The sequence below is a fragment of the Perognathus longimembris genome, chromosome 21 (genome assembly GCF_023159225.1).
Source record: "Perognathus longimembris pacificus isolate PPM17 chromosome 21, ASM2315922v1, whole genome shotgun sequence".
Classification (NCBI taxonomy): Eukaryota; Metazoa; Chordata; class Mammalia; order Rodentia; family Heteromyidae; genus Perognathus; species Perognathus longimembris.
This window is the reverse complement of record NC_063181.1, coordinates 16,995,656-17,022,004: the sequence shown is the minus strand read 5'-3', so window position 1 is coordinate 17,022,004 and position 26,349 is coordinate 16,995,656. Positions and strand designations below refer to the sequence as shown.

At 41.5% G+C, this 26,349-nt stretch overlaps 2 protein-coding genes across 3 annotated transcripts in view; one reads left to right on the top strand and one right to left on the bottom strand.

Moving 5' to 3' along the window:
• The first annotated feature begins 3,293 nt into the window (after positions 1 to 3,293).
• Hmgb2 (high mobility group box 2) lies at positions 3,294 to 5,840 on the top strand. The gene is made up of 5 exons (XM_048330754.1): positions 3,294 to 3,449; positions 4,007 to 4,176; positions 4,381 to 4,526; positions 4,636 to 4,810; positions 5,321 to 5,840. The coding sequence occupies exons 2-5, from the start codon at positions 4,027 to 4,029 to the stop codon at positions 5,480 to 5,482; spliced, it is 633 nt and encodes a 210-aa protein (XP_048186711.1). The 5' UTR covers positions 3,294 to 3,449; positions 4,007 to 4,026; the 3' UTR covers positions 5,483 to 5,840.
• Positions 5,841 to 10,914: 5,074 nt separating this feature from the next.
• Galnt7 (polypeptide N-acetylgalactosaminyltransferase 7) overlaps positions 10,915 to 26,349 on the bottom strand; it is a 121,573-nt gene continuing 106,138 nt past the window's right edge. For both annotated transcript variants that reach the window (XM_048330344.1, XM_048330342.1), the window contains exons 7-12: positions 23,024 to 23,141; positions 21,012 to 21,134; positions 18,514 to 18,732; positions 16,589 to 16,687; positions 15,843 to 15,971; positions 10,915 to 13,258 (exon numbers count right to left, since the gene is read on the bottom strand). In XM_048330344.1, coding sequence (XP_048186301.1) covers positions 13,121 to 13,258; positions 15,843 to 15,971; positions 16,589 to 16,687; positions 18,514 to 18,732; positions 21,012 to 21,134; positions 23,024 to 23,141 — 826 coding nt within the window. In that variant the 3' untranslated portion in view covers positions 10,915 to 13,120. The remainder of the gene's footprint in view (positions 13,259 to 15,842; positions 15,972 to 16,588; positions 16,688 to 18,513; positions 18,733 to 21,011; positions 21,135 to 23,023; positions 23,142 to 26,349) is intronic.

The window sequence follows — 26,349 nt, the reverse complement described above, 5'->3', positions numbered from 1 at the left end:
ACCAAATTCAATTACTAGTGCAATTGATAGAAAGGAAAGCAGCTGCTGGGTGCTGGTGACTCATGCCTGAAATCCTAACTACTTGTTTTGAGGGCTAACTCCATCTCAAAAATAACCAGCAAAAACAGGGCTACAGGAATGGATCAAGTGGTAGAACCTTCGAGTGAGAGGACCAGAATCCAAACAATATCTAAAAAAAACCCAAAACCCAGAATCATGATTATTATGGAAGCATTAGCATTAGAATAGAATGTAGAACTGAATTAGCAGTTCATTTTAGATAGGAGTAAATAACCATCCATAATATGAAATGGAAAGCAGTTGGTGAAATCAACCAATTAAATTATATGAACAATGTGAACTTCAAGTGAAATAAAACTTTAGCAAACATCAAAAACTTGGTAAACTTGTAGATAATTCATGTAAAGAAATGACCTTCGCATTACCGTTGGGATTACAACTCTGAAGCCAAAGAAAAGAATGAACCTAACAATTGATTTTCTATTTTGCTGACACTAGAGCTTGAACCTGGGACATCATGCCTGCTCAGCTGGCACTCTACCACTTGAGCCATGCTTCCAGCCCAGATTTTTTGCTGATTATTTTGGACATGGAATCTAGCACCTATTCTGATCCAGCTGGGTTTGATTATACCAGATCTCAGCCTTGTAAGTAGGAGGCATGAGCCTAAATAGTTTTGCAGGTGTAAGACACAAGTGCCCTGAGTAAAACTGGTTTCTAAATTATAAACTTGATTCTTTTTTTATAAATCCACACATACTGCCATTTAACATGGAAATCTATTTCACTTCCGTCACATTTTTTTAGTAGTTCCTTTGCCTACATCTGAAGTCTTAAGTTTCTTTGTAAGCTGTCAGTCCAGTACCAACCATATTTATGCCTTAATAAGAATCTTGCTATACTGAAGTAGTAAGTTGGATCTCCAAATAAGTTAGGCTGTCTCCAAAGCCTTTCTGCCTTTCATTGGAGGCTTTCTTCACAGTGTTAGGTAATTGTCTTATGCTTTCACTATTGAGCGATATAACAATTCTTACGTTGTACTGTTGTTTTCTATTTGTCTCCCTCTACGTTAAATTTTCTGAGGGCAGATATGGTGATATTTCATGTTTATATTCCTATTGCTAAGCTAAATGCACTTGGCATATTCAAGTAAAAGTTTTTGAGTAAATTCCCAAACTTTATGCACAGTTATGTCATGACTTTTCTTTTTAAAGAATATATTTTAAAATATGATTTAAAAGTGTAATGTATTAGTGATCTCACATTGCTATTAAATAGTGCAGCTAAGATTCAGTTAACTTGTTTTTTTTTTTTTTAAATATCACACTTGCAACTCTCATTTTGCAGATACAGAAGGCTTAGTATACCCCAAAGAATATAAACTAAGAATTCCTGCCAGGTGCTAGTGGCTCACCCTTGTAATTTTAGCTCTGAGGACCTAAGCTAGCTTGGGCAGAAAAGTCCATGAGACCTTATCTCCAATTAACCAGCAAAAAACACCCCTGGAAGTGGAGCTGTGGCTCTCAGCCTTGAGTGAAAAAGCTAAGCAAGAGTGCAAGGCCCTGAGTGCAAACTCTAATGCCAGCACATACGCACACACACACAATTACTAAAATCTGGGAGCCTTAAAACAAGAAAATGTGTTAAAAACAAACCACCACGTTATTATATTTTCCCATCATGGTGAAGCTTAACATAAAAGCATGGTAGTCATTTTAACACACACAATTCACTTGAGTTAAATATATTTACAACGTTGGACAACCATTACCCATTTCCAAGACTGAGTTCTGACGTCTGTCTTTGAATTACTAAATCTACAGACTTGGTGTCATTAATTTGTAGGTATAGATGGATAAATCTCTACCTGGTACTGAACTACTTAGATGATCATATAGACAAACCAGATAGGCGCACTGAAAAGAAAAAAAAAAAAAAAGGATATTTTTAAACCCGCTGAAACTGTCAGTGCAACGTACTGTCCAATAGGCTAGAGGCCCAGCAAACCCGAGTGCAATACAGAAACTGCATAGTAAAATGTTAGTTTAAAGGAAGTCTCCCTGCCTGGGGAAAAGCAGCGGGTGACACTGGGGGGCCGCGGGGGTGGCCTCGCTAGACCCGAAACCGCAGGTGGACCGCCGGATCCGGAGGCGCGAAGTTCTTGGGAGAGTATTTGTAACTGAGGGTGGGGAGTACCCATTGTTTTCATAGTGTTTTCAACTGGTAAATAACTGAGCTAAAAGAGCACTGAAGAGGGAAAGCCCCGCCCAGTACTCCGAGCCCCGCCCCCACCTCTACTCACCCTCCCTAGGTACAGGCCGCCGAACCCGAGGCGTCCAACTGCGCAGCCGCGCGACGCGCCCGGACCCCGGATGCGTGAGGGGACGGGGCCAGGGCACAGACTCCGCCCCTCCGGATCATTTCCCCCCCCCTCCACCGTCCCCCAGCCCCGGGCGCCCCGATTTACCTTCTTCCCCCGTGTTTGAGCTCCTCCAGAAGGAAGGGACACCCAGAGGGGCCACCTGAGGAAGACTCCCTCGGCGTGAACATCCCCTTCACCCAAAGTGGGAGCCGCTGTCCTCCCGCACCCCTCCAACCCCGTCCTAAGTTTCTTGTCTTCGGGTTCCACCCCGGTCCCGGCGACCACGCAGAGCCAGGCGATGGTCCCGCCGGGCAAGCTCCTCAACGTCTTCCCACGTACTAGCCTATAAATGGCGCGGGGAGACCCGGCGGGTCAGCCGAGCAGCGTGACTACAGCTCCCAGGCGACCCCGCTGCAGGGCCGGGCCGGGGCGAGGGAGAGACACGGTCTAAAGTGCGGGGACGAAAGAACGAGCTCCTCCCGTGGCGTTATCACTAGCCAAGCGAATCGCGGCCTTCAACCTCTACAGAGGAAAAAAAAAACAACAACATTCAAGCCCCTCCACTTATTTTTAAATCTGGCGCGACTTTTCCACCTAGGCCGACCACGCCCCCTAATTTTCTATCCAATCAGCCCCAGGCCCGCCATTTTTCAAACCCTTTTCCTGCCGCCAATCAGAGCGGAGCAGTACATTCCTCTCCTGACCGGTTCTAACGGGTCTGGGAGTTAACGACCTGGGAGACCCACCGAACCTGCTAGGCTGGGACTGGAGGGACGGACCTAGTGAGATATTCACCAATCAGAAACTGTTTCCGAGAAGAGGCGGGTACTTTGAGGGTTTGAATAATCGTCCACGCCAATCACAGACGAGAAGGGTGTGGCCAGCGACGGAGACTCTTCAAGTTACAGTGGCGCGGAGAACTCTGCAAAACAAGAGCTGAGGATTGCGTTAGCGATAAACCAGTTCACGCCGGAGTCCAGGGCAGCCGCCTCTCTGTCGAACCCGACCGCTCGGCCGGAGTCTGAGGAGAAGCTCGGCCCAGCCGGACCCCCTCTGGCCTCCACGGGTTTGTGGGTTCCTCCTCGTCCCTGGGAGTCCTCTGTCGGGGGTGGGCGCCACGGCTTCTGGGGTTTCGCCTGGCGGGCGGAGTTTGGGGTGACGGGCTGGCGGGCCGGGGCTGTGGCGGCGGGGTCGGACAGCGGCTCCCCCGGGTCGGGCTGACTCAGGGCCCCGGAGTAAATTTGACTGTGGTGGGCCTCGAGGCCCAGAGCGAGGGGGGGCGGGCTCGCGGACGCGGAAGCCACCCGGGGCCGGCCGCCTTCCGGACACCTCGGGCCGAGGTTTGGGGGCGCTCCCGGGGGCGGGGGGACGCCCCCTTCGCGGCCTCGGGGAAGAGTTGCGGGAGGCGCGTGAGGAGCGCGGGGCGCGGGCTCCGGCCGGCGGGGCGGGTGGGGTGGGCCCGGGGGCGGCGGAGGTGGGGAACCGGGCGCCGGCGTCCACCTCCGGGGGAGGAGGGGCGCGGGCCGGGCGCGCGCGTTTGCGCGGGAAGCTGCACCCCGCCAGCGCCGGCCCGGCCGCCGCCGCACCGCCTCACCGCCCCCGCCGCCCCGCGCTCGCTCACAGGTAGACGCCGCTCCGCCGCCATGGGTAAAGGCGACCCGAACAAGCCGCGGGGCAAGATGTCCTCGTACGCCTTCTTCGTGCAGACCTGCCGGGAAGAGCACAAGAAGAAGCACCCGGACTCTTCGGTGAACTTCGCCGAGTTCTCTAAGAAGTGTTCGGAGAGATGGAAGGTGAGGGAGTCGGGGGGAGGCGAGGAGCCAGCCGAAGGGCTTTTCACGTGGGGTGTTGCGGATAATCCTTTAAATCAGTTCGGGTTCTGACTTCTAAAATTCAACTGTTCTCGTGGGATAGGGCACAAATGAGATGACGTACATGTGTATGAAAACTAATTTACACTTTGCTTTTTTTTTTTTTACCGTATTCTACTCCCCCAGACCATGTCTGCAAAGGAAAAATCCAAGTTTGAAGACATGGCAAAAAGTGATAAAGCTCGCTACGACCGGGAGATGAAAAATTATGTTCCTCCCAAAGGTGATAAGAAGGGCAAGAAAAAAGATCCCAATGCTCCGAAAAGACCACCGTGAGTGTCTTTCTGGTTATTTTTTTCCTTCAAATAGCTCAACTGCTGCTTAGATTTTCTTCCTCCATTGTCCCATTTGGCTGGTTAATTCTTTGTTGTTTCCTTTCAGATCTGCCTTCTTCCTGTTTTGCTCTGAACATCGCCCAAAGATCAAGAGTGAGCACCCGGGCCTCTCCATTGGGGATACTGCAAAGAAATTGGGTGAGATGTGGTCTGAACAGTCGGCGAAAGATAAGCAGCCCTATGAGCAGAAAGCAGCTAAGCTGAAGGAGAAATATGAGAAGGTAAATTGTCATCTGACAAAAAAAAAAAGCAAGACGTTAGAATTAAGTAAATGCTTTAATAGAATGTGCTTGGAACAGGTGAATTGTAAAACTTAGGTGTACTGTGTGTTAATGGTTGTTAGGGGAAACTTGAATGCCTACAACAGCCTGTTTGAAAAAAGCAGTGTTTGCAACCCTGGTAAGTTCCTGTATGTGTGTTCATTTTCATTTACACAAATCAGATTAAGAATATGGAGGACCACATATGTAAATATGCCTAAAATGTGAAGTTAGAAGGAATGTGTTTTAGAGTTGGTAAGGAAAGGCCTATTCATCTAATGAAAGATATCATAATTAGCTTTCTTAAAGCCTAGAGGGAATCAAGTGCTTTCAAACCTAAGATAGACTCTGAATTCCTTTTTAGACAGCTGTCAGGGTTATTGGCCAATACTCTTAGTTGTTTACAACCAAGGTTTTTTCACCATGGGGTAATTATACCGGATGCTGATTTGTATTATTTTGACATTTCAGGATATTGCTGCATATCGTGCCAAGGACAAAAGTGAAGCAGGAAAGAAGGGCCCTGGTAGGCCAACTGGCTCAAAGAAGAAGAATGAGCCAGAAGATGAGGAAGAGGAGGAGGAAGAGGAAGAAGATGAAGATGAGGAGGAAGAGGATGAAGATGAAGAATAAATGGCAACTGTGTGTGGAACGTGTGTGTGCACTCAGGCAATTGTTTTGCTAAGAATGTGAATTCAAGTGCAGCTCAACATTAGCTTCAGTATAAAAACTGTACAGATTTTTGTATAGCTGATGATTCTTTGTAGAGAAAATACTTTTTTTTATGCAGATTGTAGCTTTTTGAGGGGCTACTACATACCAGTTAGATTTTAAAGCTTTTGATGTTGAATGTTCCTAAATATTTAATGGTTTCTTTAATTTCTTGTAGCACAGCAAACTTCATAGGAATGAGTGATAAATTTTGGGTTTTTTAGGATGTTGAATTTTGTTTTTTTTTTAAAAAAAATTTGTAATAAAATTATGTATATTATTTGTGTTGTGTTTGTCTTGATATACTAAATTTCCCTTAGCCATATGGGTTAGGTCCTTGTCAATTTTTTTGCTACATCTGCCAAGTAAGTTTCTAGATAGTGAGGTTTGCACTTTACCTGTTTATTCACTTCCCTCTTTTTAAAACTTTGGGGAAAATACAGTAGTGAATCTTTCTAACTTGATTTTTTTTTAAATGAGTAACAAGGATAGTTTTGTTAACAAATTGAACTTGTTCAAGGTAGACTACCAGAGTAGATTTTGAATTATTTTTTGGTCTATAAATTCTGGGTAGCAAGTCTAAAATTAACTGAGGTGGTCGTGTTACTCCAGGACAAACTTAGGCTTCACCAGGATTTGCATTTACAGGGCAAAGCATTTTAGGAATGGTCATTTGAGGAAGCAGTTGTCAGTTAAAGTTAACTAAAGTTGGCCATCTCCAACTAAACTGAAATGATACTAAAATGGAAATTAACAGTAATTATTTAGCCACGTGTTTCTTGGTTTTGTTTATTGCCATTTGGAGTAAATATTTGGTAAGGATAACTTCACATTTAGCTAGATATTAGGTACTGGCATTACCACAGCAGACTCCTACTCTAATTCAAATGTGAGGTTTCACTGATCATAGAGTTAAATTTAGTTTTCACTTAGGTGATTTAAATGATGTAACATTTTGGGTATGAATACTTGGGGGTGAGTCATGAGCTTGTTAGCTTGCTTCTCCCCATTTGTATTATGGGGTAAGTACCACTGCATTATTTTAATGATGAAAATTGATAAAACCAGCATGGTACTAATGCACCAGAGAAATGTTAGATAAGAATTGCTAAAATTGAGGTAATGTTTTCTTAAGGATTTCTAAATCTACAAACCTTACCCCAGAGGGTTCACTTGTCACATAGTATGTCTGAGTTTATAATTCAGTTTTTGAAAACGTTCTAAACGGGGAGTTGCTGCTTGAGGAATGAGATGGATCCTGCCTGGCTCATGTTTGAAATCAAAATTTCTAATATTGAAAGCAAGTTAATGGAGAGGTGATTTCATTGAATGCATGCTTTGGAACTACTGAAATGAAGGTAAGAATTAGGTAAGTATGTAACCTTGGTTCTCCAGTAAGTGCAATATATCCTTTATTTTAAAGATTCCCAGAATAGCTGCCATGTATTGAATGGTTCATTAAGCTTACCTAAAAAAAAGTTTTAAGATAGTATTGCTCGGACTATCCTTGTATGTGATTTCACACAGGAAGTCAGGCCATAGAACATTTTATACTTGGTTAGTAATATTTGGCTAGTAACGTAGTTGGCTCTGTTAGAAACTGCTCTTGTGCTTTCTTACGGAAGCTTACTAAAAATCCCTCTATACAATTTCATCTAGCTTCTACATTGAGTCATTTGTCACCAGATTGCTGGTGGCTCATACCCTAGCTCTCAGGAGGCTGAGATCTGATCTCCTGGTCCTAGAGGAAAACCTCAGAATCTCCAATTAACCACCCAAAGAATCCAGAGGTGGAGCTGCGGCTCCTCCAGTTGGGCAAAAAAATGCTTGGGCAGTGCCCAGGTCAGCTCAAATTCAAGGGCCAGTACACAAAAGGATTATTTTTCTATTGTCTTTTATCTCAGTCTTAGTACTTTGGGGGAACATTAAGAAGAACGATACTTAACAATTTTTTTTTTTTTTAACTTTTACTAATGCTTGCAGTCCAGTTCTTTCATGACTTTACTTGACATTGCCCGGTCATAATAAAATTGTTTAACTTAAGAAAATTAGGCCAGGCACTGGTAGCTCATGCCTGTAATCCTAGCTACTCAGGAGGCTGAGATATGGGGATCAGTGAAGCCAGCCAGGTCAGGAAAGTCTGGGAGAGTTACCCCAACCACCAGAAAACAGCAAGTGGCAAGAGAGCTATTGGGGAAAAAAGCTGAGAGTGCCCAGGCCCTGAGTTCAAGCCCCATGACTGACAGAAAAAAAGAAGACAAAGCAGTAATTTAGGGAATGCTAAAGGAGCTGTTAGGCCACTGCATAGGATCTTCTAACACACTTAAAATGACACAAATTGTAGAGCTAGAAATGATTTTTGTATTATCTGGTTTAGTCCCTTCGTTAAAATACAGCAACCACTTCAATTAAGTCCCTGGTCAGATAAAAACTATCTACACACACATATATACATATACCTGTTTTTATATATAACTATATAATTTGGTTTGTGCATTTTACAAATACAGGGGATGGCTTATGCAAAGGAAAACAAACATTAGATTTACGCATAGATGCATAAAGGGAAAAATAGTTTGAGCCTGGAGCAGGTTATTTCCAATTCACACACACAGACAAAATAGCCGAAAGTGGAGCTGCAGCTCAAGTGGTGGTATGCTAGCCTTGATAAAAAGAACTCAGGGACTGCCACAGCCTGGTGTTTTGAGCCCCAATGCCAGCACCAAAAAGAAGCAGCCCCCCCACCCCTTTGTAAAAGAAAAGGGCTATTTCTTGGTTTAGCTACTTTAGACAATGCATACAATCTCTTAAGTTTCCTCATCAGAGTTTTTTTGTTTTTTTTTTTTTTTTTTTTTAATCTTTTTTAGGTACAGGGGTTTAAATGCAAGGCCTCTCTCTTGGCCATTTTGCTCCAGGCTAGTGCTCTATCACTTGAGCCACATCTCCACTTCTAGCCTTTTGCTATTTAATAGGAGTCAAATTTCTCTGCTTGAGCTGGGTTTGAACTGTGATCATGGGAGCTGTTTTCCTGTGTACTTAGGATTATAGGTAGGAGTCACTGACAACCAGCTCATCAGAACTGTGGTGGTAAGACACAGTAGATGCTCATTTAATTTCAACTCGAGCCCTATTTGTCATTAATGCAAATGCTATGTATCAGATTCAGGTCTGAGTTTGTTTTTTTTTGGTGGGTCATGGGGCTCGAACTCAGGGCCTGTGTGCTATCCCTGAGTTTTTTTTGTTTTTTGTTTTTTTTTGGCCAGTCCTGGGGCTTGGACTCAGGGCCTGAGCACTGTCCCTGGCTTCTTTTTGCTCAAGGCTAGCACTCTGCCACTTGAGCCACAGCGCCACTTCTGGCCATTTTCTGCATATGTGGTGCTGAGGAATCGAACCCAGGGCCTCATGTATACAAGGCAAGCACTCTTGCCACTAGGCCATATCCCCAGCCCCCCCCCTACCACTTTGAGCCACAGCACACAGGTAGTATATTGGAGATAAGAATCTCTCACCAAGACTTTCCTGCCCAGGCTGGCTTTGAACCACTATCCTTAGATTGAGTAGCTCAGATTACAAGAGTGCACCACCAGCCCCGCCCGACAGGTCTGAGAGTTTTGGTAGTCAAAATGGGTAGGAGAAACTAAAGAAAACAAAAAGCAAATGTAGGGGCTAGGAATATGGCCTAGTAGTAGAGTGCTTGCCTTGCTTACATGAAGCCCTGGGTTCGATTCCTCAGCACCACATATATAGAAAAAGCCAGAAGTGGTGCTGTGGCTCAAATGGTAGAGTGCTAGCCTTGAGCAAAAAGAAGCTAAGCTCATGCCCAGTGTTCAAGCCCCAGGACTAGCAATCAATCAATCAATCAATCACTAACAAAATGTATTCTTTAGAGATTTTCCCAGAATCAAATAGAAATTGTCCACAGCATTCTGGGGACATCAAGCAATTCCTTAGCCCAACTATGAAATTTGTGTAATGAGACCTGATGTAGGAAACATGGAAAAGCAAACAAAGACCCTTTATACAGGTCTGTAGAGTAGCATTTGTGCTTTTCTGATTCAAGACAGATTTTATAGTTAAACACTTGTATTACCTTGACTTTGTGCAAAGAACTTTATGTAATCATTGTACATATAATACATATAATATGTAATATATATTAACTCATTTAATCCTAATAACAATCATAAAATAGGCAATATTCTCCCTATTATATAAATGAGAAACCTGCAGTTCAGAGGTTAAAAATCTCATCCAAGGTCATAAGAGTAATTTTTAGTGGAGCACAGGGAGTCAAATACAGATAAGAAGACTTCAGAATCCATCATTCTACCATTAAGTTGAACAGTTGTAACATCATTCTATTATAAAAACTGCAGAGCCCTATGTCTGCTCAGATGTAGGTCCTAGGCCTAGTTCACTCAAAAATGTGGAATTTGCCAACCTCAGTTTTGGGTCATCTCAAAATCTTAAAAAAGGAAGAATTGCAAAGCAGGTATTGGATCTAATGTAGAATTCATCCTTCCTTTAATCTCCATTTTTAAGGACAATAAAACTCCCAGATAATTCAAATTTGCATTCATTTTCTTAAGTCACATTGATTTTAATGAGTATTTTCAAAACACTCAATTTTTTTTAAAGTGCTTTCACCTGAACTTATTTTCACTTACCTAATTTTTGCCTTCAAGGTCTAGCTCTGGCCAAGTAGAGTCACGTTTTCCATTGAATTATTGTGGACTTTCTGTCTAGAAATAAAAAAAATCTGATTCCTGTGAATATGCAAGTCCCCATTTATTCCTCTCTGGTGCTGTCAATATTCAAATTTCTAAGCCTGCTACTACAGCAGTTAAGGATCAAAGGACAAGAAATAGACAAGTCAGTGAAATCATTCCCAATTTAACCCCACCAACTTACTTTTATCTCTTAGCAGCCATATTTTCTTGAGATAGCTTTACACAATGAGGTCACTCTATGGGCTGCTTTTAATTTCATTTTGGTAGGATTCTCTTTGCTTCACTTCATCTGTTGGGTTATAAATGATTTTGATTTAAAGACATGTTTGCTTTGAATAGGTAGTTATATGCTGCCAATAAATATATCTGCTGCTGGTATTATATTTTATAATTGCATAGGTGACAAACTTGACATACATAGGCAATCAGAAGATGCTATCTTTCTTCCAAGACAGCTACACTGACGTGTACAAGAATTCTAACCAATACTCAAGCATATCCACACCTAATAACTACTATTTGTAATATTTCAGCTATTTTATATCCTATAAGCTGAAAAATAAATGCAATTCAATAAGACGTACTGTTGGAGCTAGAAATGATTACAAATTCTGAAAAAAGCTATGACTTAAAATAGAATATTTTATTTCTCACCTATAAAACAAGCAACCCAGAATTAAGATATACATTAGCTTCTCAAATTTACCCTAATAAAATCTTGAATATTTATACAATTTCTACAGAAACATACAGTGTATCAAAATCTTCATAAATCAAATTTATAAAATGTGTAGAAATGCATAGTGATATTAACTTACAAAGCAACAATATGGGAATTATTTCCAAAGCAGCCTACAGTAGAAAACAGTCAATATGGCAGCAGTTTTTCATGTTTTCCATGTTTGGTAAGGTTTCTGTCTTCAATATATATTGAATTGTATTTTCAAAGCATCTTTTTTTTAATACACCAAGAAAAACCCACTAATTTTAATTTACCCATAAAATTACACACGCAGTTCATGTGCCACCTTTCTTAAGCCTATGCATAGATAACACAGTTACAATCTATTCAACATGGAAAATGGTGTCTATTTGCAAACACACAAGTAATTACAAATTCTCCTTTTTTAATAGTTGATTTATTTTTAATTATATAAGCATATAAATGTATATTTTAAATATCCCTAGAGATGAGTGAAAGTTAAATGGTTGATCATAGATCAGTAGCAAAATACAAATTGACAATTCAAAATTATAAATAAAACTATTTAGAATATTTACCTTTTACTCTCCAAATTGACAACTTAGCTTGGAAGAAACAAATGTAGAGTTTTTGTTGGTTTGTTTTTTAAGCTTTAATTATAAATAGTTCCCTCTAGCAGTAATTTGAGTTCTTTGCAATGTAATGACACCATGATTATAAGATTGAAAATGCTTAATTGCCTGCCATTCCCTACTTTATCACATTTTATTTAAAGCACTCAATTTGGGTATTTAAATATTTGGGGGAATAAAAGGCTACTTAGAAATTAAAAAACTGAATCGACCATTTGCAATGTCTGGTCTCCTAAGGTAGGTACTGTCTTAAATATTCAAATTCAAACAAATCTTTTCACTGGAAAAAATACTAATATGCTTCCTCAAAAGAAATGAAGGAATACTAGAGAACTTACATGCAATGTAACAGAAAGTAATTCACTTTTGTTAATGGATTTTTAAAATCTGAAACCATACATGGAACTTTATTTGGATTAAAAATAAAATGTCAATTTCCTCTTGGCTTTACAGATTGCACAGCCTGGGTAGTAATGCCTAGAAATTTTGACAGGATTTAATAAAGGATTGGGAATTCTTTGATGTGTTCATACTGGAGTTTTGTTGTTTTTGTTACCCCTTACTTTCAAGTTCCAAAACTGAAAATTACTTCTTTTGTTTCTTACAGTGACAGATACTGAAGAAAAGGACATCCCAAATGTAGGTGGACAATGTTTCTTCCCCTGGTGGGAAATCCCCATTGCTCTCCTAGGAGAGCAGATGGCATGGACAATGCCAGCCTGTAAGGGAGTTGATGCCACTTACCCTTCAAACCCTATGGAATAGCCTTGAGACGCTCCATACTGTCATTTCTTATTCAGGCTGTGCAACTTCCTAGCAAACAAATTCATTTCTGAGTAGCAAAGTATTCCTCACACTGATGACAGTTCCCCCAATCATTGCCATCTTATCAATTTCATCAAAAGCTCTTGAAAAAATATTCTGAGAAATAAAGGAGGCACTAAATGTGTTGAATTTCACCTTTCAAAAAAGCAGCATGACTGTGAAGGAAGGCCACCTTGGCTAACAACCTGTGGCAGTGCTCCAAAACGATGTAAAATTAAATAAAGACACAACAGGTTGATAATCACCCAGCTACTTTGAATAGTCTGGTTACTCCAACCTTTTCTTCAAGTGCGTTTAAAAATATATATATATCTATCTATCAAACTGCCTGTCAGACCCCTGAGTGTAATCCCAAAGAAACAAGATACTTTTCACTCTGTCATAACCAAAACAGAGGGAAAAGCACAAATAACCAATATCATCTGAAAACAAAACAGAAAAGATGTAAACATCTACAAAGTTTAAGGTAAAAGCAGTTTTGTAAACAGTAACTGCGGATGATAATGTTATTGTAAAATCACAGTTTATCAACGTCCTTCAAACTGATCCGAGGTTCCATGTTTGGAGCTGTACAGAGTTCATAAGAATGGTTGCAGCAGGTTCCAGGCGGTTTTCAGTCCTGTATAAATTTACTTGTCAGTAGGTAGATTATTGGTTTCTTTCATTTTTCCTAAAGACTGTGGATGTTATTCATTTCCCACTTCTGTGTCATTTTACTGGAGTCACAGTTGGAGATGAACACTTGATGCAGAACCTCTGAGCGGTCTAAGCATTTTCCTGAAGGAACGTGAGTAAATCTGTGCAGGGTCTGGAACACATGGAAAGGAAAAGTGAGTTTTCATTTGGGACTCTGATATCATTGACATTAGGAGTCATGAAATCTGGCTTTTTAGGAGACAATTCTAGCACAAGCCTGTACTTACCATGCATCAAACTTCGTATTTCTATTGTCAGTCATCTAATTCCTTTTACCGATAGGCCACAAAACACCTATGTTCATATTCCTTCCCTCTAAGCCCCATCACTGATTCCTATCCTGGCCAATGACACCAGTTTTCTTTTTAATCCTCAAGAGTTCCTCCTGGGGGCTGGGGATATGGGATATGGCCTAGTGGCAAGAGTGCCTGCCTCATACATGAGGCCCTGAGTTCGATTCCCCAGCACCACATATACAAAAAATGGCCAGAAGTGGCGCTGTGGCTCAAGTGGCAGAGTGCTAGCTTTGAGCAAAAGGAAGCCAGGGACAGTGCTCAGGCCCTGAGTCCAAGCCCCAGGGCTGGCAAAAAAAAAAAGAGTTCCTCCTGCTCTTATTCATCTCACATCAGTACTTGCGGGGGGAGGGGAGGATGCTGGTCCTGGGGCTTGAACTCAGGGTATGGGCCCTTTCCCTAAGGTTCTTTGGCTCAAGACTAGCACTCTACCAATCGAGCCACAGCTTTAGTTCCAGCTTTTTTGATGGTTTAATGGGGATAAGAGTCTCTCAGATTTTCTTGTCTTCAATGGCCTTGAACTTTGATCCTCAGATCTCAGTCTCTGGAGTAGCTAGGATTACAGACAGGAGCCACTAGTGTCCTGCTCACACTAGTTCTTTAGGGCTGATGTTCGATATGTTTATGGTTTCTACCCCTTCTTCCCATCTGCTAGAGATGCTCCAGAAGTCCTCACTGTATGACTCCAGCTTCTTCAATATTGCTCAGGACTTGGCAAAGTGTGGTTCTCAGGCTATCCAAGATCAGGTCTGTGTAACCCAACCCATTTGGGAATTCAACTCATTTACTACCTTGTCCACTGTACTGACAGTTGTTCTGATGGAACAAAAGCAGTGGTGGGCGAAACAGTTCAAGTCTGGACACAGATCAAGCAGTGGTTGTGCTCTGTGCTGGCAGGGACTCTTCACTGCCATGTGCTCTCAGCTAAACCAACAAGTGTGGGCCATGATGCTGCAATTAAAGCTTATTAATTTTGTTAAATTCTCACTCTCATGTACAATTTTTCAAGACACTTTGGAATGAATCAGAAGTATAAATCAAGCACTTGCAGACAATGGTATTCTGAAAAAGCACCTGAGCAATTGACTAAAACATGAAATATTTGCTTCCTTCAAAGAATGCCATTACTCAGCAAACTACAGCTAGCCAGACGTGGGTAACTAACTGTCTCCAGATGAACTGAGTCAATCACTCCAAGAGTAGACAAAGACCTCACAGTATCTGTGGCCAACAATAAATTTTTCTTTTTTAGCAAAAGTTATAATTTTGGAAAACATGCCCACGACTATGAAAATGTGATGGTTTCACAGTATTACAAGACTTTTCTCATGAATCAGAACCATTGGGTATATTGGTCACATTTATTTATTTGAAAGTCCTGGGGCTTGAATTCAGGGACTGGGCACTGTCCCCAAGCTTCTTTTGCTCAAAGCTAGTGTTCTCTTACTTGAGCCACAGCTCTGTTTCTGGTTTTCTGATAGGTTAGTGGAGATAAAAGTCTCACAGACTTTCTTGCTTTCTTGCCCAGGCTGTCTTTGAACCTTGGTCCTCAGATTTCATCCTCCTTAGTAGGGTTACAGTCATAAGCTCCCAGTGCCCACCTACTTATCTGTCAAAATAAGTATTCTATTCTTCATAGGTTGTTAATCTTTTTGCTAACTTGTTATATAGATAAAAAACAAAATCAGTAACAGAAACATGTTTATCAACTGTTAGTTATCCAAGAGAGATGAGAAGTGGGAGTATCGAGGAACCATATCATTACTACCTGGCAAACAAGAGCTTGCACCAAAGATGGAGTTTCATCATAATTCTAGATCAATCAATCGAGGGTTAACAGTTTCTTCTTTTCACAATGCTTTATGCCCTCATCAACTGATCTGAACCAAATCTAACTTTGAAAATGGTAGATAAATCCATTCGTATGTTTAAATCTCAACTTTTCCTAGAGCTTTAAGTATGCACAGCTGAAATATAAAGTGTCCCAGCAGCCGCCTGTGAATAAATCTGACTCTGCAGAGAAGGCCTAGGCTCCCAAGTTTTGTTTGTGTCTACCCCCACCTGCTGGACAAAATGAAATACTAACCTAACCACTTTTTTTTTTTAAACAGTATGAATAGATTTTACTTGAAGAACAACTCTTTCAGATTTTAATGTTCCATTTTGATCCTCCAACACTGATTTTCCTGAGTTTCTGAAATCGTGGACATTGTGACCTCAATATGTGATGAGATTGCATGGGAGACCAACATGGGACCACATTGCAGAACAATGATGAGAAGAGAAGATAATGTCACCCAATTCACATGTAGGGTTTAAGTTTGAGTCATCTAAATTCTACATGGCAGGTGTCACCGAAAATGAATAGCATGTGATATTATTTCAGGAAGAGAAACACAATACCTTTAAGTACTGCCATTCCTTAAACTCATTTAGATTACAGTGTGTAATCATAACTTTTGATCCATCGGGCCCCTTTGTCAAACACTGGTCATACTGCATCAGCTGGTTCGCTTCATTGATTCGGAAAAGCTATTCAGAAAAACAAAGAAAAGCAACAAGAAAACAACAGTGGTAACTTCCCTGCATAGAACCATTTTAAAAAGGGAAAGCAATTTAACTGCTGTAATTAAACTGAGTAACTTAGTGGTTTGTAATTTTTCTGTGTATTTAGAACTGTTAGTCCACAGGCAGGAGCTGTATTTATTTTGAAGCTAATTATGACCCCCCCAGCACTTAAATAATTATGTTCTTTAGCGTCTAACATACAGAGTGAGTAATAAATGCACTGTTTATTGTGCACCAACAATGTGAGCAAATGAAAGATTGGAAATAGATATAATCATGAGAAAGGTAAAGACAATACATGAGTAAAATGTATACCACAGGTGGTGACATTCCAGTTTAGTGGGAAAATGTCTGTCTGTAGATACAACACTAAGTTGAGTTCTTGTGGGAAACGCGATTTCTGTTAGGTCTCTTATGTAGATGAATGTTTTATTAGCCTTGTTGGTTCTGTATAGAATGTTTTACTTTATCAGAAAACAAAACCCCTCCATTAAGAACCAAACTGAAGCCTGCCTGTGATCCATAAGCCTGGCAGCTCTCAACACTGCCCACTCAGCTTGAAGGAGACAGGAGAGACTCACCTGATTCCCTCCCATACGGTGGCAGGGCCCGAGTTCCACAAAGCCTCCATTTGTTCTCCCCATGCTGTCAATGCAGTATGAAGTGTCAAAGCCTCTGATCTAAATGTATAAATAGATGAAGCAGTACACCCATCAGCTTTTAATAACTCTAATATCAGATGAAGAGAGAGTAATGCTCAATACTGCAGTTCACAGGAGAAGTCGAGGGGCGGGGTGGGGGGGTTGCCAGGTTATTGCTGTATTGATAGGTATTTCTGAACATATTTCATCTTTGATGTCATTCTCGAAGTCAACATTGGAATGGGCTCATTTTAACTGAGGGAACTGGGCCAATACAGATTGCCATAAAATGCCATAGGGGGAAAAGACAGACACAATTAAGGCCCAGTGGAGCACAACTGTAACTCCAGCTACTAAGCAGGTGGAAATAGAAGGGTGGCAGTCCAGGCCAACTCAGGTAAAAGCTACTGAGAACCTAGCTCAAAAAACAAGCTGGTTGTGGTCATTAATGCCTGCAATCTCGGGGGGGGGGGGCGGGAAGGGGACAGCTCACTGTCTAAGGCTGGCACCAGGGAAAAACTGGGAGACCCTATTAAAACAACAAATGAAAAAATGACTCAAGCGGCAGAGAACTTGCTTGGCCAGGCCAAGGCCCTGAGTTCAATCTCTAACACAACTAAAAAGGAAAAAAAAAGATACCATTAATTAATTATAATTTCAGGATCATAGTAATTTATTTTGAATCAGAAGCCAACAGAAGAAAGTTATGTCACTACAAGAGTAACACGCTGGAAATCTAGACATTTAGACAGAATCAGGGTTGCATGTTCCAGTGGTTGTGCGGCTACTAAAAGATGCTGTGCAGCTCTCCAGGGCAAAGGTCACAGCACAGAGCCAGGCAAGAAAGCTTTGTTCTGACTCTGGGTAAGGTAGATGAAAAACCAATGTAGGTTTCCATTTTTTGACTCTTAACTTTGTATCAGCGTAACTACTTTCAGAAGTGTTACAGGTATAGAAAGAAGCTGTGTATCCATCTCAAACTATACATCGCTGTAAAATGTGGATGAAATGTATATTCGTTCAGCAAATACTGGCTGTGCACTATGATGACAGACCTTCGGAAAACAGGAAGATGAGCAAGTCGCGGTCCACAGGCCCCTCAGAGTCTGTTAGGAGGACAGAAGGTGAGGGAGTCTGCGCATCTATCTGTCTAAGAAGGGTACTGAAGCCTGTGAGGAGACCACTTTTAAACAGACTGTTTAGGCTGGAATGCTTGGGAAAGGCTGAGAAATGCAGTATAAGGAGCAGGGGCCCGAGCCAGGAGAGGCTAAACAGAGGAACTCAGAGGTGAGATAATAAATGGAAGGCAGGAAAACTTGTTCATTCTTTCAGCCATTCATTCATCCACACATGCCTTTACTCATCCATCAAATGCTAAATGAAGACAGACTGCGTGACAAGAATGTTCAATGCTATGATAAAGACACTTGCCCTAGTAAGCTCACATTTCAAGGGAAGCAAAGATAGGATATAAAAGCAAAAACAGTAATAAAAAAATCATCTATTACGTCTGAGAATGTTAAGAGCCATTGAAGAAAGAAAAAAAAAGTGGAGCAAGTTACAGTGGGGAAGGCCTTTGGGATGGGGGTAGGATGTTGAAGAGTAGATCTCACTGGGGTCAGGAGATTTGGAACTGGCTGGGCCCGCTGACATGTGAAGGCAAACAGTCAGGGACCATCGTCAGCCGGTGTCCAGTGGCTACAGTGGGTGAGTGGAAGGACGGTCTTTGTTACCAGCCAGTCTTTACCCCAACTTTCCTCCAGAATTTTTTCCTTTCATCCACACATCGCCATTTCTCTGTCTTCTTACCAACACTGCTGCCTAAACCACACATTTTTGTGATGTGAATTGGGGCTGATACTTACTTCTCCCCATTCAACGTTTTTGGAGGGCAAAGGGTAGTGTGCAGTGATATCATAAGCGATTTCTTCCATGAACCACTTGAAACTTTTGCAGTTGTGATCTTCTCGAAATTTCTTCAGCTCCGATATATCCCCATAGGGTAGTGCTTTTGATTCAGGACGACTAGCATAGAAATAGTCTTTATATTCATCCCACCAAACTTCCACAACTCTAACATAATTCTGTAAAAAAGAAAATTATATCACTATTGAAAATACAAATAGCTGGAAAATCATAGTCATCTGAGACACATGACATATGGCCAATATATAATCAACTCGTTTCTACAGGACCTAGCATTTAATTAAACGTGCAATCTAATGTCCCTAATACACTATGTGCCAACTATAAAAATGTCATGTGTGTATGTTCAATGAAAAATAATGTATGCAGAATCTGATATCCTGGAAGTAGAAGATCATAAATTCTAAAATAATACAATCTATCCTATTAACAAAGGAAGAAATGGCTGCCCAGAAAGGGTTGGCAAGAATCTGGTTGAATATAGGAATTCTTTCTCCCAGAACAATCTATCAATTACAGCCACATTATTGACAAATATAAACAAAAATCTCAAAGGAGACCATGAATAGTGTGAAGATACATACTAAGGATGGGAGAATATAACTGTAAATCATAACCTCATAAGGAGTTGGTATCCAAAATATATAAGAAACTTGAAACAACCCTCCAGTAAGAGAAAAATAACCAGATTTTCAAATAAACAAAGGATATGAGCAGACATTTCTCAAAAGACATACAAAGGGCTAACAGGTATGTGATGAATGTTCAATGTCATGAATCACTAAGGGAATACAAATTAAAGCTTTAATGAGATAAAAAGGACAAAAGATAACAAGTGTTGGTAAGGAAGGGTGGAGTACCAGAACCTTTGTAAACTGCCAATAGGAACATAAATTAGTACAGCCATAAGAATTATGAATATGGGAATGGAAGCCCCTACAGTGGATCTAGCAGCCCACTGCTGGCAATGCTCCTTTAGGATATGAAATCAGTATGTCAAGGAGATGCCTACCCTGCCATGTACACTGAAGCATTGTTTACCATAGCCATTACAAAGCATGGAAGAAAGAAACTGATAAGCAGTGATGTGGGCTGGGAATATGGCCTAGTGGGAGAGTGCTCGCCTCGTATATATGAAGCCCTGGGTTCGATTCCACAGCACCACATATATACAAAAAACCAGAAGTGACACTGTGGCTCAAGCGGTACCCTTGAGCAAAAAGAAGCCAGGGACAGTGCTCAGGCCCTGAGTTCAAGCCCCAGGACTGGAAACAAAACAAAACAAAACAACAAAAGCAGTAAAATATTCAGCCTTAACAAATAAGGAAATCCTGCCATCTGCCATTACAGAGAGGATATTATGTTAAGTGAAATAAGTTGGGCACACATGCGGCATGATTGTCCTCATATATGGAGGGGGAAATGTCTCATTTAGGTCAGGCACTGGTGGCTCATGCCTGTAATCTTAGCTACTCAGGAGGCTGAGATCTGAGGATCCTGGTTTGAAGCCAACCTGGACAGGAAAGTCAGTGAGACTCTTCTCTCCAATTAATCACAGCAAAAGCTGGAAATGATGCTGTGGATTAAGTTGGTAGAGTGCTAGCCTTGAGCAAAAGGAGCCCAGGGACAGAGCCCAGGCCCAGAGTTCAAGCCCCAGGACGAGCCCCCTCACACCCACCCCCACAAAAAAAAAGTCTAACTTAAGAGATATGTACAGCAAAATGGTAGCTACTAAAGGAAAGATAGGGAGAAATGGATTAGGGAAATGTTGGACAAAGGACACAAAATTTCAGTGAGGAGGAGTAAGCTCAGGAGCTCTGTTGTACGTTAAGATTATTGTATATATGAAAACTGCTAAGTGAGTCAATTTAAGTATTCTTACTCCCCACTCCAAATGACAAACGTGATTACAATGTACATGATAAATAAGTTTAAGACAATCCAGTATGTGTATGTGATATGTGTGTACACATCAAAATATTGTATTGGACATACATACTTGTCAATTAAAAACATAGTGGAAAAGAAAATGGTGGCTGGGAATGTCGCCTAGTGGTAGAAGTGCTCGTCTCGTATACATGAAGCCCTGGGTTCGATTCCTCAGTACCACATATATAGAAAAAGCCAGAGGTGGCGCTGTGGCTCAAGTGGCAGAGTGCTAGCCTTGAGCAAAAAGAGGCCAGGGACAGTGCTCAGGCCCTGAGTCCAAGCCCCATTACTGGCAAAAAAAAAAAAAAAAAAAAAAAAAAAGGGTCAAATGTGTAATCTTGAAGGATGCCATATTTCCTAAGGAAGTCTAGCTTAAGTGAGGGTGACAGTCAGCACCACTGGTGAAGAGATTCACTCTTCTTCTGGAAGTCGTTGGTTAAGTGGCACCTGTGGGATGCAGTCCTGGTATTTTAACACTCTCTCCTTCTCTTGTAAGCAAACTACTCACCTTTAGAGTTGGAGATGACCCAACATAGAGTGGTGGAGGGTTTCCTTGCCAGCCCTCAAGGCGGTAGATGTGCCCCACGCGGGAACAAGGGACAAACAACAGTTTGCCACCACACTGCCAAATCTACCAAGGGAAAAGCACATGTTGCAGAAACTGTTCCGAAGGCACAGATTGGTAACAACTGAAAGTTCAGCCTGTACATGTGAATCTTAAGTCTAAATTGGATACAAGGTCAACACAGAATTCGTAAGCTAACAGATCCCCAAATGATTATTTAAGAAATAATTTAGTTGCCGGGCCATGGGTGGCTCATGCCTGTCACCTTACCTACTCAGGAGGCTGAGATCTGAGGATCATAGTTCAAAGCCAGGATGGGTAGGAAAAGTCCCTGTGAGACTTTTAGCTCCAATTCACCCCCAGGAAACCGGAAGTGGTGCTGTGGCTCAAAGTGGCAGAGTGGGAGGCTTGAGTGGAAAAAGCTTAGGGACAGCACCCAGTCCTGAGTTCAAGTCCCATAACCCACCCAAAAGTTGTATTTATAAATGTGTACTATTCAGTTTCAATTTACTTAGGTTAAAATACTTCTTAAAAATTCATATGCTAATGAGAAAGGGAATGGGAATAATCAATTGCTACTAAGGGGACTATTCCTGTATACAGGTAGTTGCCCTAGTAGCCTCACCTGACTAACAGTCCTATCTCAGCACTTCTAATATAATTCCTACTTGAGACATTAAAATAACCACCCAACTGGCTTCTTCACCTTCATCCCCTTTCTATTTAACTCTATCATTATTTATAGAAAGAGATTACTGTACCTGAAGGGCAGCTTTGGGTCATGTTATTCCCTTGCTTAGTATCTTTGATGGCTCCTCACAGCTTATCAAATTAGGTAAGTATCTCTTAGCTCGGCATTAAACACTCTCCCATGTGATCCTGATGTACCTATCCAGTTTATTTCCTTAGATGTCCTCCTTATTCATGCTGCTAGGTGCTGCCAAACTGCTCTTTACTTGTTTCATGTTCAAATCTATACTATACTTACATTTAACTTTGGAATGCTCTCCCCTCCCCTTATCTCAACTTAATGATACCATGTACCTTTGCAGTTCTGCTTCACACTCTACCTTCAGCATGATGCTGTTTCTTAATTATACCAGCCGAATGCCATTGTGACTTAAAAAGAAATTACATGATGACACTAAGTATAGTTCTAATCTCCTCATAACAACTGTACATTCCTTGAGAGCAAGGGTTATTTCTCTTTACCCTTCACAGTGCTAATCATAGGATATGTAAGACAGAAGGTAATGAATACACATTGAACTCAAGCTCTGTTTCTCTCTTTTGGATAATAGGGCAAGAGTTAAGTGTAGAAAGCGTTATTGCACATCAGGGATTTGCCCTGGAGGAAGATAGCTTTAGTGGGCAGAATGAGGAGGCGGGTCACTGTAAGGATCTGCTTCCTGTCCTACAGCGAGGGAGCATCACTCTATCAGGGGCTAGGCCTGTCCTAACACATGCAGATTCTCCAAGGACCACTGCAATTCGAGGCCCCCAAGTATGAAAGCTTTGAGTGGGATTTTTTTTTTTTTTTTTGGCCAGTCCTGGGCCTTGGACTCAGGGCCTGAGCACTGTCCCTGGCTTCCTTTTGCTCAAGGCTAGCACTCTGCCACTTGAGCCACAGCGCCACTTCTGCCGTTTTCTGTATATGTGGTGCTGGGGAATCGAACCCAGGGCCTCATGTATACGAGGGCAAGCTCTCTTGCCACTAGGCCATATCCCCAGCCCCTTGAGTGGGATTTTATACTTCTGGTTCGTTGGCCAAAAGGAACTGAGCCCTAAAACCATTTACATTTAAAGTTTGCTTTATTTTCTCAAAAAAAGTATATACATTTATATTTAAAGTTGTTCCTTAGAGTTTGGAGAAATGCATGCTCTGACCGTCCTAAATGACTTAGACCGTCCTAAACTACTTAGAAAACTGCCTTTGTTTAAATGAAAAATGTTACCTTGTATGAGATTTCAAAGTTTTCACCACCCCAGATTTGGAGCCCTGGATCATAGAGCCCCAGTTCAAAGAAGAACTCTCGCTCAATGGCGAATAATCCGCCAGCCATGGCTGGAGACCTGAGAAAAAGAAACTGCAATCAATCATTATTCAAGAGAACCCCCCCTCCAGCAACCCTTCACCAACAGATAGCAAGCTTTTTGTGATATAGCCTAAATATGCAGAGAAGAGATAAAACCGATGGCCAAACATGAAGAAACTATAAATCTGTCATAAAACAATATGTTTGAAATCCCTCCAGTGACCAAGAAGTTTATCATCAATTGGAACATTTTGTCATGTCACCATTAGAGGGCGCCTGGGTTCCCTTGACTTAAAAATGAAGACTGAGCTGAAATAAAAATTACTCTTTCACTCCTAAAACATTGAACCACATAGCCGTGGTCTGCTAACTGCTCCTGCCATGATTTATGAGTCGTTCTGGGATGAACAAAACCATACACAATGAAAGCAGTCTGTCATTTTTTAATTTTATAGCTCTGGGGCTTGCTGAACACGAGTTAATCACCTTAGAACAGGCACGCTCCTCTGGAGTTTGCAAATGTGGCACTGGAATGACTCAGAATAATTCTACATTGCTGTTTACTTGGGGGTAGGAATCACAAGGTTGACCTTTGTGGCCTTCTTGCATGGATCTTAAAATTGGATACTTTTTAGGTGCAAGAGGAAAAAAAGACTCGTGGGGATTGAACTCATGGCCTGCGCACGGCCCCTGAGCTTTTTTGCTCAAGGCGAATGCTCTGTCACTTTGCGCCACAGCTCTACTTCCTGTTTTCTGGAGGTTAACTGGAGAGAAGAGTCTCATGGACTTTTCTGCCCAGGCTGGCTTCAAATGGTGATCCTCAGATCTTAGCCTCTGAGTAGCTAGGATTACAGGTGTAAGTCACAAAATGGGAGCCACGGCACCCAGCTTTGGGTAGCTTTCTAGAGCTAAGGATTACTAGTACTGAAAAAGCAATAATGGGTTCTGCACCTCACTCCATTCCTGCTAAACAACTAATCGTGCATCATGATTCCTAAGTTTTAGGAAACTTACTACCGTTAAGGTATTTATTCCGCATTCACACCTACTATTCCGTTCATCACTGAGTTGAATTGTTTCTGCCCTGAATTTCATTTTGCACCTGTCTACTGCTTTCCATCTTCACTTCTGCCCCTTAGACAAAGCAACACTGATGTCCTTTATAAAGGACACTCATGTCCTTTATTCCATTCTGTCCCCATCCAAATGGAAGCAACCAGAGCAACTAGAACAGAGGCCATACCAGGCCCTCAGGGCGCCAGACTCGCCCAGCTCCTTCCTTCCATGAGTCCTCCAGGGCTCTGCTGTCACCTCAAGTACATCTGGAGGGCTCTGCCACGTGTTATTCCTCTCTCGTTCTCTTTCCCTCTCCCTCTTTCTCTCTCATCCTCAGGTCTGTGCCCCAATGACATTTATCACAAGATCTTTCCTGACCCTGTAAGAGGCTGGCTCAGATGCTCCTTTCAATAAGCTTCATATATTTGTGAATTTTTTTGACAACACATATCCTAAATGCTGTTCCAGAGTTGTTTGTGCAGTTAAGTGTTCAACTTCCCACCTCAAACAGTGGCAGGCATACAGGAAGCACTCAATAAATATTTACTAAGTGGAGAAGCTGTCAATTCTAAAGGCAAACTGCATAAAGAGAAAGTTATTCTTGTATGCCTTTTCTTCTTAAAGGATGTTGCTCAACTGAAGAAACAGCACTATTATGCTATTATACTTTCACGTCACATTGACTGTGGTTTAAAATTGCTTTTGCCACTGTATTCCCATTCACTCCAGTACATACTTGAAAAAGCAAATTAGAGAGTTAAAGGGCATCTTTCCTTAAAATTTTCTTATTCAGTTAAAACGGAGTGATGGCTCATGCCTATAATCCTAATGACTTAGGAGGCTGAGATCTAAGGACTGCAGTTCAAAGCCAGCCCAACTAGAAAAGTCTCTGAGACTCTTCTTGCCAATTAACTGCCAAAAAGCTGGAATTGCAGCTGTTGTTCACTAAGTGGTAGAGAACTAGCTTGGAGCAAAAAAAGCTAAAGGACAGCACTTAGGTCCTGAGTTCAAACCCTAGCACCAGCACATAAAAGAAACAAAACAACAACAAAACAAACAACAAAGAGCTTTGCTAGGCCATGGAATAGGCAAAAAATATAAATGCCATTGGAACTTATATCATTTTTTATTATTTTTCCCCAGAATTATTTATTAGGGGACTAAATAGGTCAGTAGCAGATTCCTAGACTACTCTGGAATTTTCAAAAATTGGAAAATGTGCTTTAAATAAAGCTTAAATTTCTGTCATTTCTTCATGTTTGCCATTCAGTATGTAGATATGATGTGCCCAAACACCACCAGCATTCCATGACATTGAAGCATTTCCTAAAACAGAATTAATTCTATCATTCCCAGCAATGTAACAAGGAGAAAGAGAACAAAGGTAGAATTGCATGATCAAAAACATCAAACAGACACATTCTAGAGAACTCTATAGTAACATCTGAGCCAATATTTTACTTGGGATCACTGTTTTGAAAGAGAGGAATATCTTCTACTTAAAAGGTGAAAGAAGACAATAGCTTGTTTTATTTGAAGAACCACATGACATGACAAAAGATGATATGGAAATAGAGCTTTACACTGAAATTCTTTTATTTGGCCAGTCCTGGGGCTTGAAGTCGGGGCCTGAGCACTGTCCCTGGCTTCTTTCTGCTCAAGGCTAGCACTCTACCTCTTGAGCCACAGAGCCACTTCCAGCTTTTCCTGTTTATGTGGTGCTAAGGAATTGAACCCAGAGCTTCATGCATGCTAGGCAAGCACTGTACCACTAGGTCACATTCCCAGGCCTACTCTGGAATTCTTGACAATAAATGATTCTATACAGTATTTCCTAAATTTTTTTTTGGGGGGGGACGGGTGCTTGTCCTGGAGCTTGAACTCAGGGCCTGGGTTTTGTCCCTGAGCTTTTCATCTCAAGGCTAGCTAGCACTCTATCACTTTGAGCCACAGCACCACTTTTAGTTTTCTGGTGGTTAATTGGAGATAGAGTCTCTCACAATTTCCTGCTGGGGCTGGTTTTGAACCACCATCCTTAGATCTAGGCCCCCTGAGTAGCTAGGATTATAAGCAGGAGCCATCAGCTCCTGACAAATCTGTGTACTTTGCTATTCATTCATATTTAACATACAAAATTAGCATATAAACATGTAAAACCAAAGAGGAACCCTGAAATGTTTTGCTGTTTT

Excerpts from the sequence above, each read along its gene's own strand:
- Hmgb2 (XM_048330754.1), top strand. The coding sequence starts at position 4,027 with ATGGGTAAAGGCGACCCGAACAAGCCGCGGGGCAAGATGTCCTCGTAC. Across the intron at positions 4,527-4,635 it reads AATGCTCCGAAAAGACCACC|ATCTGCCTTCTTCCTGTTTT; the intron begins GTGAGTGTCTTT and ends GTTTCCTTTCAG. Across the intron at positions 4,811-5,320 it reads TGAAGGAGAAATATGAGAAG|GATATTGCTGCATATCGTGC; the intron begins GTAAATTGTCAT and ends TTGACATTTCAG.